Source organism: Hemicordylus capensis, chromosome 11 (genome assembly GCF_027244095.1).
Source record: "Hemicordylus capensis ecotype Gifberg chromosome 11, rHemCap1.1.pri, whole genome shotgun sequence".
NCBI lineage: Eukaryota > Metazoa > Chordata > Lepidosauria > Squamata > Cordylidae > Hemicordylus > Hemicordylus capensis.
The window spans coordinates 2392321-2407645 of NC_069667.1; the positions used below are offsets into that span (position 1 = coordinate 2392321).

General features: G+C 50.4%; 1 protein-coding gene across 1 annotated transcript; it reads left to right on the forward strand.

Annotated features, from left to right (window-relative positions):
• The first annotated feature begins 5548 nt into the window (after positions 1-5548).
• Positions 5549-14646, forward strand: LOC128335303 (G-protein coupled receptor 83-like). The gene is made up of 4 exons (XM_053273322.1): positions 5549-6664; positions 9720-9845; positions 10539-10672; positions 12469-14646. Exons 1-4 carry the CDS (start codon positions 6215-6217, stop codon positions 13085-13087), a joined length of 1329 nt encoding a protein of 442 aa, XP_053129297.1. The 5' UTR covers positions 5549-6214; the 3' UTR covers positions 13088-14646.
• The last annotated feature ends 679 nt before the right edge of the window (positions 14647-15325 follow it).

Sequence of the window (15325 nt, forward strand, 5' to 3'; positions counted from 1 at the left end):
ACCAGCTCGCCTCCCACCTCTCCTTGCCCCACCTTCCCAGAATGCAGCGCATATTGAGGCTGAGATTTGAATGCAGATTTACATCATCTGTATACGGCCCCTCTATTCAAACATTCAGCTGGTTTACTATCACTCTTGCTAATAATAATTAAAGAGCGGCCTCATCTCAGGAGTTGCAGCAGGAGCTCCTGGTCTCAGCTTCTCTTCTGCCTTTCTCTCTGGGCATGCTGGTTTTGAAATGATGTTCCCCGTGGAGATGAATATGCCCACAAGTTGGTGTAATTGATGCATAGCACAGTTGAGTCCTGCAGTACAAAAGTGTGGAGGGGGAAATGGAAAAATTGAAAACAACAAATATTTATACACCACTTTTCAACAAAAGTTTCCAAAGCGGTTTACACAGAGAAATAACAAATAAGATGGCTCCCTGTCCCCAAAGGGCTCACAATCTAAAAAGAAACATAAGACAGACCCCAGCAACAGCCACTGGAGGGATGCTGTGCTGGGGGTGGAGAGGGCCAGTTACTGTACCTTCCCCCTGCTAAAAAAAGAGAATCACCAAGTTTAAAAAGTGTCTCTTTGCCTAGTTAGCAGGCGTGGGCTAGTTTTCCACCCGTCCTCATTTCTCCAGAATCTCAGTTGAAATCAGTCTTACTTTGGGAGCCACTGTCTAGACATATAATTTATTCAACAAGTGACATGCATGGGCAAAGAGTGTTTATTCTTTGAAAAATATCCAAATAAGCAGCTGAAATAATTTCACTACTAATCTTCCAGAGGGATGCCAACCGTCGGTAGCTGGATAGTGTGGAATTGTATTTGTCCGCAGGCGGAACAGGAAAATGTTCTGACCACTCGATAAATATTATGACACCAACTCACTAATTACCAGCCAAGGCTTGACCCACAACATTATCCTTAATAGCTGAATGGGCCCTGGTACACAACCTGCCACTCAAAAAGAGAGGAGCCTTGTGTGTTTTTCATCTTTGTTCCCTCTATTTCTATTTCCATCCATTAATCATGCCTTCAAACGGAACCCATCAGGGCAGAATTTCCTGAGGCCGCGCTTGATGTCAGTTTCTAATTAATGCTGCCCTGTTCTCCTCACAACCTGCTATTTCTGCCACCAAAAAAGGCTTGGACAGGAGAGGAACAAGCCAATCCTCTGCCTCTCCTGGAGAAACAAGAGGCTGAGTGTGGGAGCAGCAAGTTGTCTGCGAAGCAAGCCAGAAACACAAAATATAATCAAAAGAGAGCGCGGATGTGACCTTCAGGTCACTTAACTGGTTTATCCCATCATTTCTGGTACAAAACAACATTTGGGGCTGCTTTTTCTCTGCAATACCTTCTTCCTCTAGGGGGGAAAAGCAGCACAGCGTGTCCTCTGTTCGAGGCAACATTAAGATGCAAGGGAGTCCATTTCAAGAGGGCAGGGAGCGCCCTCCCTTCTGTTCCAGACCTGAATCTTTGGGGCCAGCTCACGTATTCTGCTCCCTCCCTGGAGGGCACAGGGTGCAGTTCCTTTTCCCTCCTCCACACTTCTTTAAAGCCTCCAAAGGTTATGAGTCAGGGTGTGACGAGGCCAGGATGAAAGAGACTCATAAACTCTTTCCTCTCAATTCATTCTCCAGCACATCTCCTGGATCAAAATGGGTTTTGATGGTTTGTTTACTTACATTAAAAAAAAAACACATAATAAAACAATTAATTTTTTAAACACCACATTTAAACCAGATTGAAACTGATGAAAATTAACATTCAAACTTGATTGATTGGTTGATTGATTGGTTGAGCCTCCAAATGGGCTCTACACTGTGTCTTATAGAATTCAAGGTTAGTCCTCCTCCATTTGCACTCCAGTCATCTGCCTTGGATGACATTATCCATGTCATCCAAGACCTTTTGCTGCTGAGAGGTCAGCACACGCTCTATTGCCTTGCCCGATAAGGGGAGATAAGAAACTGTTGGCTCAGAATTGACTAAATTATGGGTTAGGGTTAAATACATAGGAACATAGGAAGCTGCCATATACCAAGTCAGACCTCTGGTCCATCTAACTCAGTATTGTCTACACGGACTGGCAGTGGCTTCTCCAGGGCTGCAGGCAGGAATCTCTCTCAGCCCTCTCTTGGAGATGCTGCCAGGGAGGGAACTTGGAACCTTCTGCATGCAAGCAGGCAGGTGCTTTTCCCAGAGTGGCCCCATCCCCTAAGGGGAATATCTAACAGTACTCACACATGTAGTCTCCCATCCAAATGCAACCAGGGTGGACCCTGATTAGCCAAGGGGACAATTCATGCTTGCTACCACAAGACCAGCTCTCCTCCCCACAGTTGGAGGGATCTGGCAAGCATGGAGCAGAAGAAGCAGGCGTGCTGGACAGGGGACCACACTCCTTGGCAAGGGAGCAAATGTATAAAATATTTTTATGCATCTGGGATGTCTAAAAGGGCTCAGGATTGACTGCACTCCCATTGGAATAAGTTAACGTCTCGCAGCTTCTGTCCATGGTCCTGAAGCACGGGCATCTGACCAGCCTTGCCTTTTTTTCTGCCCACCTGTGGGTCTCTAGCTCTCTCTCCTCCTGCCCCAGACTTGCTAAACCCACAGCCTCCCCACCTCTTCCCAGGTTCTCCCCCACCAAGACTGGATGCAAGCTTCCCAGGGCTTTCAATGGGAAGATCGGCAGTGACAGAGAGACGTTCTGTTCAGACACTCTGCAGCCCTCCTAGTAGTCTTCACCTGAAAAGCACAGCCCCAGAGTGCCAGGGCTGTTCTAGGGTGCACTTTTGACTCACACAGGCTAGTAGTGAAGCCCAGCAGGCCTGGCATCTGATGATGTGGAGAATGTTCCTTGAAGGTCGGAAGTTTGAAAACCCCATTAGCAATAGAAAAGGAGATTTTCATTATTCATTTCTCATCGGCATTGCTATCTGGCATGATAGGAGAGAAGCACCTGGAAACTCCTCATGCCTGGGAAATTTTCAACTGAATTCTTAAGAGCACTGATCACTCTGCACAGCAGGCAACCCACAGCTTTAATCTGAACAAACCATCTGAAACTCAGAGACTCTCCAAATGGAAACAGGTAGGCATGAGTGTGAAGTACAAGCCTAGCTGAGAGCCCAAGTTTTGGTGCACATGTTCCAATCAGCAGGTTCGACTGAGTCCTACAAAGCCACTCACTCAGCTCATGGCCACCACTTGGGGTTTCCCTTCCCCGCAGCCTCCAAAGTTTCAAAGTCTTCAGTTAAACTTACAACAGGTCTGTTGGCTAGTATTGGCCAACGCCTGCTAACGGGGCAAAGAGGCACCCTTCAAAGTGGTGTCTCTCTTGTGTTTAGCCGGGGGAGAGCAACTGCCCATGTTCAGCACAGCACAGTGTGATGTTCCAGTGATGCACCTACCTATTTATATCTAGTGGTTGTTCAGGCAACCTCAGAACAAATGCTCATGGCTGTCAGTGCAAAACAGGCGAAAATGAAATCTGGTAGCCAGTGTTGGATGAAGAGTACATTTCAAGACCTCACGGTTTCAGAACTCACAAGAACATGCCCTTATAATTCAATCAAAGTGTCACGGCTGAATTGAATTTCTCGAACATTGTATATGGGATCCTGCTGTCAGTTACTAACTGATTAAGTGCTGTGCCAAGTGCTGTGTCTCTTAAACTCTTTCCTCTCAATTCATTCTCCAGCACATCTCCTGGATCAAAATGGGCTTTGATTATTTGTTGGTTTGTTCATTTACTTACATTAAAATAAAAAATACATAATAAAACAATTAATTTAAAAAACCACATTTAAACCAGATTGAAACTCATGAAAATTAACATTCAAACTTGATTGATTGATTGATTGAGTGCTGTCAAGTCAGTGTTCACTCTTAGCGACCACATAGATGGATTCTCTCCAGGATGGTCTGTCTTCAAATTGGCCTTTAAGGTCTCTCAGTGGTGCATTCATTGCTGCTGTAATCGAGTCCATCCACCTTGCTACTGGTCATCCTCTCCTTCTCTTTCCTTCAACTTTTCCCAGCAATATCGACCTCTTAAAGGAGCTGGGTCTTCGCATAATGTATCTGAAGTAGGATAGTCTGAGCCGGGTCATTTGCGCCTCGAGTGAACATTCTGGATTGATCTGTTCTATGATCCATTTGTTTGTTTTCCTGGCTGTCAATGGTCTCCTCAAAAGTCTTCTCCAGTACCAAAGTTCAAAAGCGTCAATACTTTTCTCTTTTATTTTGAGTTACTAATAGCAGGAGTTAAATGGCTTTTTAGGGACTGGACACATTCATGGAGGACAAGTCTACCCATGATTATCACCCATGATATCTAAATGGAGACTCCATGTTCAAAAGGCAGTATACCAGATTCTGGGAACAGATAACAAGGAGGGCGTTGCCTTCATGCCCAGCCTGTGAACTTCTCAGTATCATCTGCTGAACAATTTGGCATTTGGCCTGATCCAGGAAGTCTCTTCTTAAGCTCGAACAATGCTTGTTGTGTGCTGGTATCTGTGGCAAATGAGTATCCATCTGCCCAGATGGAACATGATGTTTGAAAGCTCCCAACCATTCAGCCCTTATTCAAGGCCATTTACAATGTGAGTGAAAAGGGAGAGGTCTACTCCCTGTCTCCTGGCACAGTATTTTGCTCCCCCCCCCCTTTTTTCCCCTTAAGAAAGTCTGCAGTATCAGCTCATATCCCAACACATGGCAATCTCAGAAAGTCCAGGGCCTCCACAGCCTCTGGGGGCTCTCCCAAATCCTCTTTAGTCTGTCCCAGGTGGTGCAGTTGCATGGCAGAGCATGATGAGGCTTCATTTGCAGGGGGGGCTCCAAAGGCCTTTAGGTCCAGGCGCCAAAATGACCTAGGTGCACCTCAGCTTTCAGCACCTTCCTATATTGCTGCTGCCCAATATCAGTGTTTCCCATAGTCTGAGAAACCTACGCGCCGGGGTTCAGACCGGCAACCTCTGGCTTGCTAGGCAAGTCATTTCCCCGCTGCGCCATTTGGTGACTTAATCCTGTGCATTCGGTCCCTGGCATTCAGGCCCCTCGAGCTCCACAGAACTTATTATTATTATTAGTATTATTATTATATTTATATCCCACTCTTCCTCCAAGGAGCCCAGAGCGGAGTACTACATACTTAGGCTTCTCCTCACAACAACCCTGTGAAGTAGGCTAGGCTGAGAGAGAAGTGGCTGGCCCAGAGTCACCCAGCAAGGATCATGGCTGGATGGGGATTTGAACTCGGGTCTCCCCGGTCCTAGTGCAGCACTCTAACCACTACACCACGCTGGCTCCACTTACGTCTTACTTCTGAGTCAACACACTTCAGATCGTGCTCCTCACACTGACGCTGGTGGCTGCGCCATGAGAGGGGGACAGGCAGATCCTGTTCCGAACGAGAAGCCTCCCCCTGCCCTGCCCCTCCTCTCTGCCAGCAGCAGCTCGAGCAGGGTCTGTCTCGCCCCTCCCCCTCCCCCTCCCCCCAGCCCCCAGCCCCCTTTCTTCAAGCTGCCCCCGCTCCTGTGGCAGGAGGAGAGGCGCCGAGCCGGCGAATGAATCCGCAGCAAGAAGCGCGGACGTGTCGCGCAGCATCAGACAAAGTGATGGAGAAGTGACCGGAGGAGCAGCTGCCTCTGCTGCCGCTGCTGCTGCTGCATCTCTCCCTCCCTCCCTCTCTCTCTCACACACACTCCCAGCAGAGTAGACCCTGCGAGTGAAATCGGCAAAGATCCCCCTCCTCCTCCTCCTCCTCCTCCTCGTCGCCCAGGGCGGGCTCCCTCTTGGGCAGCAGCGGGGCGGCAGGCTGCAGTCCCGAGCGCAGCGCTCTGCGCCCGTCGAACTTGCTCTTCCAGCTGCAGCAGCAGCCGGCCGCGAGATCCAGGGAGCCGGACGCCCGTCGAGGCCGGCGCGCTTCGGAGGAGGAGCGCAGTCGGGCCGGGAGAGAGCTGAGCGGCCAGCAGCAGCAGCAGGACTTGGACTGGCAGCAGCGGGAGGACTGCGGAGCAGGGAGGCGGCGGCTCCAGCCAGCCGTCTGTCTCCGGGCGGGTGCCTGCCCCGCAGCCCGGGGAGAAGGGAAGGCGCAGGCCGCCGGAGAGTCGAATGCGCGCCGCGCAGCAGTGGAGAGCGGCGCCGCCGAAGGGGAGTCCCTGCTGCTGCTGCTGCCGCTGCTGCGGCTTTGCTGCCTGCCGGGCCTGCCATGAGCGGCGGCGGCGGCGGCAGCAGCCGGCGCCTGTGGGGGCCCCCCTCGCACTCCATGGCCGGCGGCGGCGGCGGCCCCTTCCGCGAGAGGCGCCGGGGTCCCGGCGGCAGCAACAGCAGCGCGCTCTGGTCGGCAGCCCTGGACGCCGCCTTGGGCGGCCCCAGCAACCGGAGCTCCCTCTTCCCGCGGGACCTGGACGTGGACGGCCTGATGGGGGGCTTCGAGAGCGGCCCCGCCTACGAGGGCGAGTCGCAGAGCCCGACGGCCAAGGCGCTCCTGGTGGTGGCCTACTCGGTCATCATCGGCATCTCGCTCTTCGGCAACCTGGTGGTCTGCCACGTGGTGGCCAAGAACAAGCGGATGCAGCACTCGGCCACCAGCCTCTTCATCGTCAACCTGGCCGTGGCCGACCTCATGATCACCCTCCTCAACACCCCCTTCACCCTGGTAAGCAAGGCGGCGGCGGCTGCGCTGCTGCTGCTGCTGCTGCGGACCCTGTCGGTGGCCGGGCGGGGGCGGTGGGCTCCGCGCCGTCCATGTCAGGGGCGTCGCTGGGGAGCCGCCCCCCTCCCCCGAGTGCGGGAGATCGTGAAGAAAATAGGGGGGGGTGGAGCTGGAGGGCCCTCAGGAGCTCAGTTAGGGCTACACCCCTCCTGGCCCCCGTCTGAGCAGCTTTCTGGAGCTCTGGGGAGCCTGGGACAGACTCGGGGGGGGGGTCTTCCGCCCCAGCCCTACCTGCAGATGCTGCTGCATGCGAAGCTATAAGGCCCCCTCTTTAAGGGGAGTGACTTTCAGCGCTCATCTCTTGGTAATCACCCATCCAGATACAAACCAAGGCCAAGCTTGCTTAGCAAAGGGGGCAGCTCACGCTCGGCCCCCTCCCCAATCCACCCAGTGCCTGGGGCTCATGGCTCAGCTGAGAGGGGGAGGAAACGTTGCCCTGAAACTGTCAAGGCAACTTCCTTCCTTGGGTTCTATAAACCTGTTCCTACGCCTCTTTGGTAAGCCAGAGCTCAGCCCTAGAACAGGTGAAGCCCTAGCAGAGGCGAGAGTTCCTCTGAGTATGCACAGAGCACCTTCCCCCCCCCCCCCGCTTATTGAGTAGATGCTTTGAACTGCATAAGAAATCTCCTTATTGGAGCCACCCACAGGCTGGTCTTGTGGTAAGGTAAAGTGTGCCGTCAAGTCGGTGTCAACTCCTGGCACCCACAGAGCCCTGTGGTTGTCTTTGGTAGAATACAGGAGAGGTTTGCCATGGCCTCCTCCCGCGCAGTCTGAAGTGATGCCTTTGAGCATCTTCCTATATCGCTGCTGCCCGATAGAGGAGCTTCCCATAGTCTGGCAAACCTACCAACAGGAATTCGAACCAGCAATCTCATGCTTGCTAGACAAGTCATTTCCTACTGTGCCGTTAGATGGTGGTCTTGTGGTAGCAAGCATGACTTGTCCCCTTTGCTAAGCAGAGTCTACTCTGGTTTGTGTTTGAATGGGTGACTAGAAGTGTGAGCAATGTAAGATATTCCCCTCAGGGGATGGAGCCACTCTGGGAAGAGCAGAAGGTTCTGAGTTCCCTCCCTGGCAGCATCTCCAAGATAGGGCTGGGAGAGATTCCTGCCTGCAACCTTGGAGAAGCCGCTGCCAGTCAGTGCAGACAATCCTGAGCTAGAGGGACCAAGGGTCTGACTCCATATAAGGCAGCTTCCTAGGGTCCTATGGTAAGTAGAAAGCAGCATAGAACTGACTGGGAGGAACTGCAGCCAACTTCCACACAATGAAAGGACAGAGCTTTGGGATCAGGGATTGTGGCTCTCTTAATCTACACAGAGTGTGCCACTTGCCTCGCTTCTGCCGAGATCTCTCACTCTGGCTCCTACTCTCTCCAACTGTTTCTGTTTAATCAACAGAGTCAGGATTCAGTTTCTTTTCTTTAAAAAAAAAAAAAAAAGATGCAGGGTATCACACCCAAGTTCCATAGCTGTGCGAACTGGCTGTAGCTGCTCAGCAGTAAGGGGGGAAGTGTTCTGTATATGCTCAGAGGCACTCTGTTCTTTATCAATACCTTCATGCTTTTGAGAAGCAAGCTGTGGCAGGTTCGGGGGCTGCATCTTGGCTCATGTGAAGCCCTTCAGTTCCGTGCACACATTCTCAATCTCACTCGACATGCAGGTGGTTGTGAATTGATGGACTGAAACCCTTCCTAAGATTGGAGCTTATCTGTCAGCTGTGCCTGCTGGGCTGGCAGAATCCCTGTCTGTCTTGGGAACGGGATCTCATCTCGTTGTTCATGCCATTTTCGCATTCTACACATGCTGATAGTTGGGGAGGGAGAGCGACAGACTCAGGGACTCGTTCTTGAAGAGCATTCAAGAACAAGGGCAAAGTGAGAGCAGGGAGATGTCTATTTTGAAAATAAATATTTCCAAAACACTGGGCCTCACCTCCAGACCCAAAGGACTTGATCATTCAGCTTGCTCTCTGTTAGAGCATCTTCTCCTTTTCGTTTGGTGTAAAGATGTGTGTGAACATAGGAAGCTGCCATATACTGAGTCAGACCACTGGTCTATCTAGCAAGGTATTGTCTTCACAGACTGGCAGCAGCTTCTCCAAGGTTGCAGGCAGGAGTCTCTCTCAGCCTGATCTTGGAGATGCTGCCAGGCAGGGAACTTGGAACCTTCGGCTCTTCCAGAGCGTCTCATCCCCTGAGGGGAGTATCTTACATGTAGAGACGACATGTAGTCACCATGCTTGCTGCCACAAGCCCAGCTCTTCTGTGGTCTCTCACCAGGGAAAGATGCTCAGCACCTTGAGTAACGAGTCCACACTTCCTGGTCATGCAACTGCTACATTTTGAAACAGTGAAAACGTTTGTGATCTTTTAAATCAACATTATGAAGAGAATTCCTGCCCCTTCTTCGTTCATGCACTTGTTTTTCCAGTCTTCGTCCACAGAGCCCAGGTGGCATGAATACACGCCCCCCCCCCCCAGCCCCGGTTTTTATTTCTCACAACTCCGCTGTGAGGTAGTTTAGGTTGAGAGATTCTGACCATCCCAAGCCGGTTTTCGAGCCTGTCTTCTCCACCCTCAACCAGCATTCTAACCACTGCACTGTCTCTCTGTATAAGCTGGTCCTCAGGGGGGCAGCCATGGGCCCTGTCACAGTACTGGACCCCCAGGCGGTGCACAGCCACCCCCACAGCTAGCTATGCAACACAACAAGAATGTCAGTCCACTAAGTTCTCCTGCAGACGCACGCTGAAGTGAGCTTTCCAGTTTTTCTGGTGGCAACCTTTACAATTGCCCTGATATACAACAATGCATGTAATTTATAAAGGTTTTTTTAAACCCCCCTTTAACATTTGCATGTGATGTGTCTGTGTGTGCATATCTGGATACATGAGAATAAAGAGCATTCATGGACGCAAATGGATGCAGTGTGATTAAATTAATCATTATACTACCATTAAAGCGCATTAACGAATGCCCTGTGATGTTTCCTTCTAGGTGCGATTTGTTAGCAGCACCTGGATTTTCGGGAAGCTGATGTGCCACATAAGTCGGTTTGTCCAGTATTGCTCTGTCCACGTGTCTGTGCTGACCTTGGCTGCAATTGCTCTGGACCGCCACCAGGTAGGCCAGAATCAAGCCCGCACCTCTGCAGTGAATAGTTTTGCAGCCTAGTAACCCAAATTCTGTGCCAAGGGAATGCAAATTCTGCAACCAGAATTTAATTACTCACAAAGTTAAAAGGACCACATGGCACACTAAAGTTAAAGGGAGGCATCAGGCCCATCTGAATATGGTTGGGGAAGGGCTAATTCACAGTACTGGGGTGACTGCTGGAAAAGGCCCTTCCTTGGCATTCCAAGAGAGACATGCGATGCTCTCTTTACATATCCTTTTTAATCGGTTTTTGTTTTCCCCACATCTGACATCCCAAAGTATAAATTGGTTAGAATGGGCATTTGATTTTAAATTGATCCTCAGCTTTGCTACATGATGACAAACAAAGCCAAATCTGAGTGAGGATAAGGAAGCATGGCCCTCCCTCTGAGTGGGCAAATGGTCCCTGATCATAGCGCCCCTTCTTCCAGATAAATTATGACACAGAGTGCTCTTTGCAGCTTGCAAGTGCTTCTATGAAAGGATAACATTCCCCACCTCAATTTCAGCTCAGCCCTATTTGCGAGAGACTCCAGCTGGTCTCAAGCATGCCTGTGCAGGCCAGGATGTAAGATCACCACCTTTCAAAGGAGCATGAGGTGTCTGTGTCTCCCACCCATATGAGGATCAAAGGTCTTATTAATCCTCTGACTTCCTTAGGTCATAATGCATCCCCTGAAGCCCCGCATGTCCGTTGTGAAAGGAGGACTCTGCATCATCATCATCTGGGTGATGGCAAGCTGTTTCTCTCTGCCCCATGCAATCTACCAGAAGCTGATATGGTTTTCTTATGGGTAAGAGCAATCAGCAGATGCTTTGTTAAAAGGGACAGACTGCATTCGTTACTGCAAACATGAGGAATGATGGAACAGGAGAGGAACTCCCTGGAATACTTTAGGACAGCACCTCAGCCTAGCCTACCTTACAGGGCTGTTGTAAGCACAGAACGGGAAAGGAAAACCATATGTGCCATCCTAAGCTACTTGGAGGAAAGGCAGGACAAAATGCATGTAACAGCTTTGGGGGAATGGCCATAAATTAGTGGAAGAGCCCCTGGTTTGCGTGCGGAAGGTAGTTCCAACAAGTATGTTAAGAACACACTGAGGTTGGTCACATGAGCAGAGGCGCTGGGACTGGGGAGGGCTGTGGGGAAGGCAGGAACCTACCTACCTCCCACACACACACACAACCCCTGTTACTCCTGGGCTCCACCCCGCCCTGCGCTCATACGATCAGTGGGGCAGTGAGCAGTGCAGCGATCCAGAGGCGGGAGAAAGATGCCTGGCTTCCGGGAATCCCCCAGTCCACTGCATGATCAGCGCAATGCCTTGGGGAACTTCCTGCTACCGAGTCACTGCTTCCCCCCTGGCTCTATGGTCTCAATGGCTGCTGGCAGCTCATGCGCCCACATGATCGGGGGTGAGGTCGGAGGCATGTGCATGTCCTCCCACCTGTCCTCCAGCCCAGGAGCAGAAGCAGGGCCACCCAGGGGAGCCTTCCTGGGGCTGCACACGACCAGCCCTAAACGGGGTAGCCCTGCTCTGCACCTGAAGGGCTGGCCGAGGGGACGACCTTACTTGGTTTTAAGAATACATTTAGCAAAGCTCCCAGAGAACTACTGTTAGGGGGCAGCCAATAAATCAAGTTCATACTATTTGTCATTATTATGGAGGCTATTCTCACACGCCCCCTGGGTTGGGCTGTGCGTGAGAACCGATTGGGATCGGGCCCAATCCTGGCAGAAGGATGCCCTCGTGTGAATGACCTCCCTGTGTAAGAATGGGGGCCATGTGAGTGCTTCCTCCTCTGGCATGACCCCACCTGCCCCCTGGCATCCGCTATGTGCCCGTCCTCTGCAGCTGGTGAGTAAATGAGGCAGGGTCTTCACAGTCGTGGTGCTCAGGCTTTGGAGCCCCCTCCATGGGAGGTCTGGCAAACTCCCTCTCATGGGGCCTTTTGGAGATGAGCAAGCACTCCCCTTCCTTCAAGCTGTACTGGTGGCAGCACCCTGCATGGTTCATCTTTGCTGCAGGTTGCAGCTGTGACTGGGTGTGTTTTGTTCTTTAAAATGTGTTAATGGCTTCACTAGTAACTGTGTACCACCTTGGGTAAAAAGCAGCATACACACTCATAGGAACATAGGCAGCTGCCATATACTGAGGCAGACCCTTGGTCTATCTAGCTCGGTATTGTCTACACAGACTGGCAGCAGCTTCTCCAAGGCTGCAGGCAGGAATCTCTCTCAGCCCTATTTGAGAAAGAGAAGCCAGGGAGGGAACTTGGAACCTAGATGCTCTTCCCAGAGCAGCTCCATCCCTTAAGGGGAATATCTTCCAGTGCTCACACTTCTAGTCTCCCATTCATATGCAACCAGAGTGGACCCTGCTTAGCTAAGAGGACAAGTCATGCTTGCCACCACAAGACCAGCTCTCCCCTCCCTCACTCACAAATGAATAGAGAAATAGTGTTGCAGGTTGTCATTAAAGAAGAGGGGTGGGCCTATGTCGAAGGCTATTGACCTGTCTCCTTATGTTTCAGTGTATATCTGCTGTTCCCTGTGGGAAATCACCCTCCTCCTTCTGCATTTCAGGAACAGAACCAAGCGAATGGTGTGCCTCTCCAGCTTCCCCCCTCCGACCGACCTTTTCTGGAAGTACCTGGATTTGACCACCTTTGTCCTGCTCTACATCCTGCCTCTGCTGGTGATCTCCATCACGTACGCCATGGTGGCCAAGAAGCTCTGGATGAGGAACGCCATTGGTGACGTGACCATGGAGCAGTACTACACCCACCAGCGCAAGAAGAAGATGACCCTGAAGATGCTGATGATGGTGGTGGTGGTCTTTGCCGTCTGCTGGTTCCCACTCAACTGCTACTTGGTCCTCATGTCCAGCAAGGCCATCCATAGCAACAACGCCCTATACTTTGCCTTCCATTGGTTTGCCATGAGCAGTACCTGCTACAACCCCTTCATTTACTGCTGGCTGAACGAGAGCTTTCGCGCAGAGCTGAAGTCCCTGCTGGCTGTGTGCTCAAGGAAGGAGGTCTCCAGGAACCACGCCTTGCAATTCGTGTCGCCTCCTTTCAGGCACGCCTGGGATGAGAACTACCCCTGCAAACGGGGCTCTCAGCAAACAATAGATATCTCCCACAGGAACTCAGCGAGGACAGACATATCCATTGTTCAGCCAATTGTACCCGGTAGCTAGACTGGCTGTCCTGAGAGGACTCTCCCAGACTTGCCTGTTTGGGGTAGCAGCAAACCTGGGTTCCTGGAGAGACCCTGACTAGGGGCCTTTCAGCCCTAGTCTCACACCTGTCAGGGAGCACTGCTGGTTGCAGCTGCTCAGGAGATGCGCTGGTGAACAGGACTGCAGTCCACAAGGGCACTCCATCTGGGATGGCCCAGAATCGACCCTCAGGGCTGGTGCCTTCCTGGTCAGCCAGAGCTAACTTGGGAACTTGGCTGGAAGGTCCCCCATTGGCAGCTCCATTTGCAAATCTTTAGGGCTTCTCCTTCAATGCCACAGCCTGCCTCTTGACCTGGGCCCATTTGCAAGTTTTCCTTCATGCATGGGGACTTCATGCAGGCACAAAGCAGTATGTACTGGGAGGAAAGGGCTATTTTTCTGCCCCTCCTGGTCCTGAAAGGAAGCCACCAGTTTGGACCCAGCCTGCAACTGATAGTCAGGAGGGAGAGACAAGGAGACGCAAAGAATACAAAAGTGCTCCCCTCTGAAATACTGGAGCCTTCTACAGACACTACCTACGTGTTTTAAAAAACAAACAAACCTGAGGGCTAGAGTCATGCTTTTTTGTGCACTAAATGCTGAGGGAATTTTCTCCCCTAGACAATCTAGTTTTACAATGTCAAATTTTGGCCCATCGCGAATGAGAAAGTAAATAGCTTTTTGGTGAACAGCCAGATTTTGTCATAGGAGCAAGAGGCTGAACATACGGAGGTGTTGGTGGAGCATTTCAGTAGATCAGAGCAGATCTGGGCCCCAACACAGCAGTATGAGCTCACACAGCATCTGAGCCTGTTCTGAACCCCCTTCACAAGACAGGGATCGGACAGATCAGCTGTTCAGTAAGGAAGAGGCTAAATTCACTGCCATCTGCTTTCCCCATAATAGCTGAGAACTGTTATTTTTGGAAGAGGGCCTTATGTGCACACAGTCTTGGCATCTGCATTGTGGGGGGGGGATCACACATCTGCACACATCTGCATTGGTTCCTCATCCTTTGCATTCCTTTGCTAACTGGGCAAAGAGGCACCTTTTACTGTGGTGATTCTCTTTATTTAGCAGGGGGAGAGTAACTGGCCCTCTCCACCCCCAGCACAGTACTTCCAAGTGACTGTGGCTGGTGTCTAGCTTATGTTTCTTTTTAGAATGTGAGCCCTTTGGGGACAGGGTTCCATCTTATTTGTTTGTTATTTTGCTGTGTAAACTGCCCTGAGCCATTTTTGGAAGGACGGTATAGAAATTGAATTATTATTATTATTATTATTATTATCATTATTATTATTATTATTATTATTATTATCCATCCAGGCATATAGAGGCAGGAGGAGACTGCACCCATATGGGTAGTCCCTAAATGGATTGAGACCCTATAGACAAGTAGAGGGCTTTCCATCCATTCTTGCTGAAAGTTGGACATTTTGCTCCAGTGACTGGATTTGTTTGGAATGCTTACACTGTGATGTAAACTGATCTTTGCTAACTCACATTCTTTCCTAAGCAAGATTAAAGTAATTCCAGATTAAGAAGTAGTGGTGTTGTTTTTAACTGCATCGGTTCACTCTGCAGGACGCGGAGGACTGTTGCTTACCATTCAAGCATCGTTCCTGTTGTCAGTGGTACATCCAGTACAGGAAACCAGGCAGTGACAGCCTTTTGATCACTCCTCTGCAAAGCAAGCTAGATGATTTCCAGAAAGTCTAGGGGTCAGTTTCAGAACCTTCATTCAGCCCAGTGACACCACTTTGAATTCATCGCTTCTTAATATTCATGACAGAGTTCTTTAGAAAATCATGATACACTTTCATATCTACTCAAACTAATAACAGTGTTCAGTCAAAACATGGTCAACAATAATGGAGATAAAATTCGCCATCAGGAGGTTAGGACCTGCCCCCTCCCACCTCACCCCCTTAGTAAACTCTCTAGTTATATTTTTTATTCCAACAGAAAACAACAAAATTCTATCTTAAGACAAAAGAATGTATTCTGTCGAGTTCCTCTCACTCTTTTCTGCATTTTGTCAGATACTGAAGTTTAATCATGAATATGAGAATGTTCATAGAATCAGTAATTTAAGAATAAATCTAGAAAAGACACTCAGATGTCTGGATGGCTATCCGTCAGAGATTCTGTAGAAGTTTCCAGCTCTGAGCAGAAGCTGGATGAGAAGATCTCTGAGCTCCAGTCAGTTCTGTGATT

Coding starts and splice junctions, on each gene's coding strand:
- LOC128335303 (XM_053273322.1), top strand. CDS start 6,215: ATGAGCGGCGGCGGCGGCGGCAGCAGCCGGCGCCTGTGGGGGCCCCCC. Junction 6,665..9,719: donor TCAACACCCCCTTCACCCTG/GTAAGCAAGGCG, acceptor GTTTCCTTCTAG/GTGCGATTTGTTAGCAGCAC. Junction 10,673..12,468: donor CTGATATGGTTTTCTTATGG/GTAAGAGCAATC, acceptor TCTGCATTTCAG/GAACAGAACCAAGCGAATGG.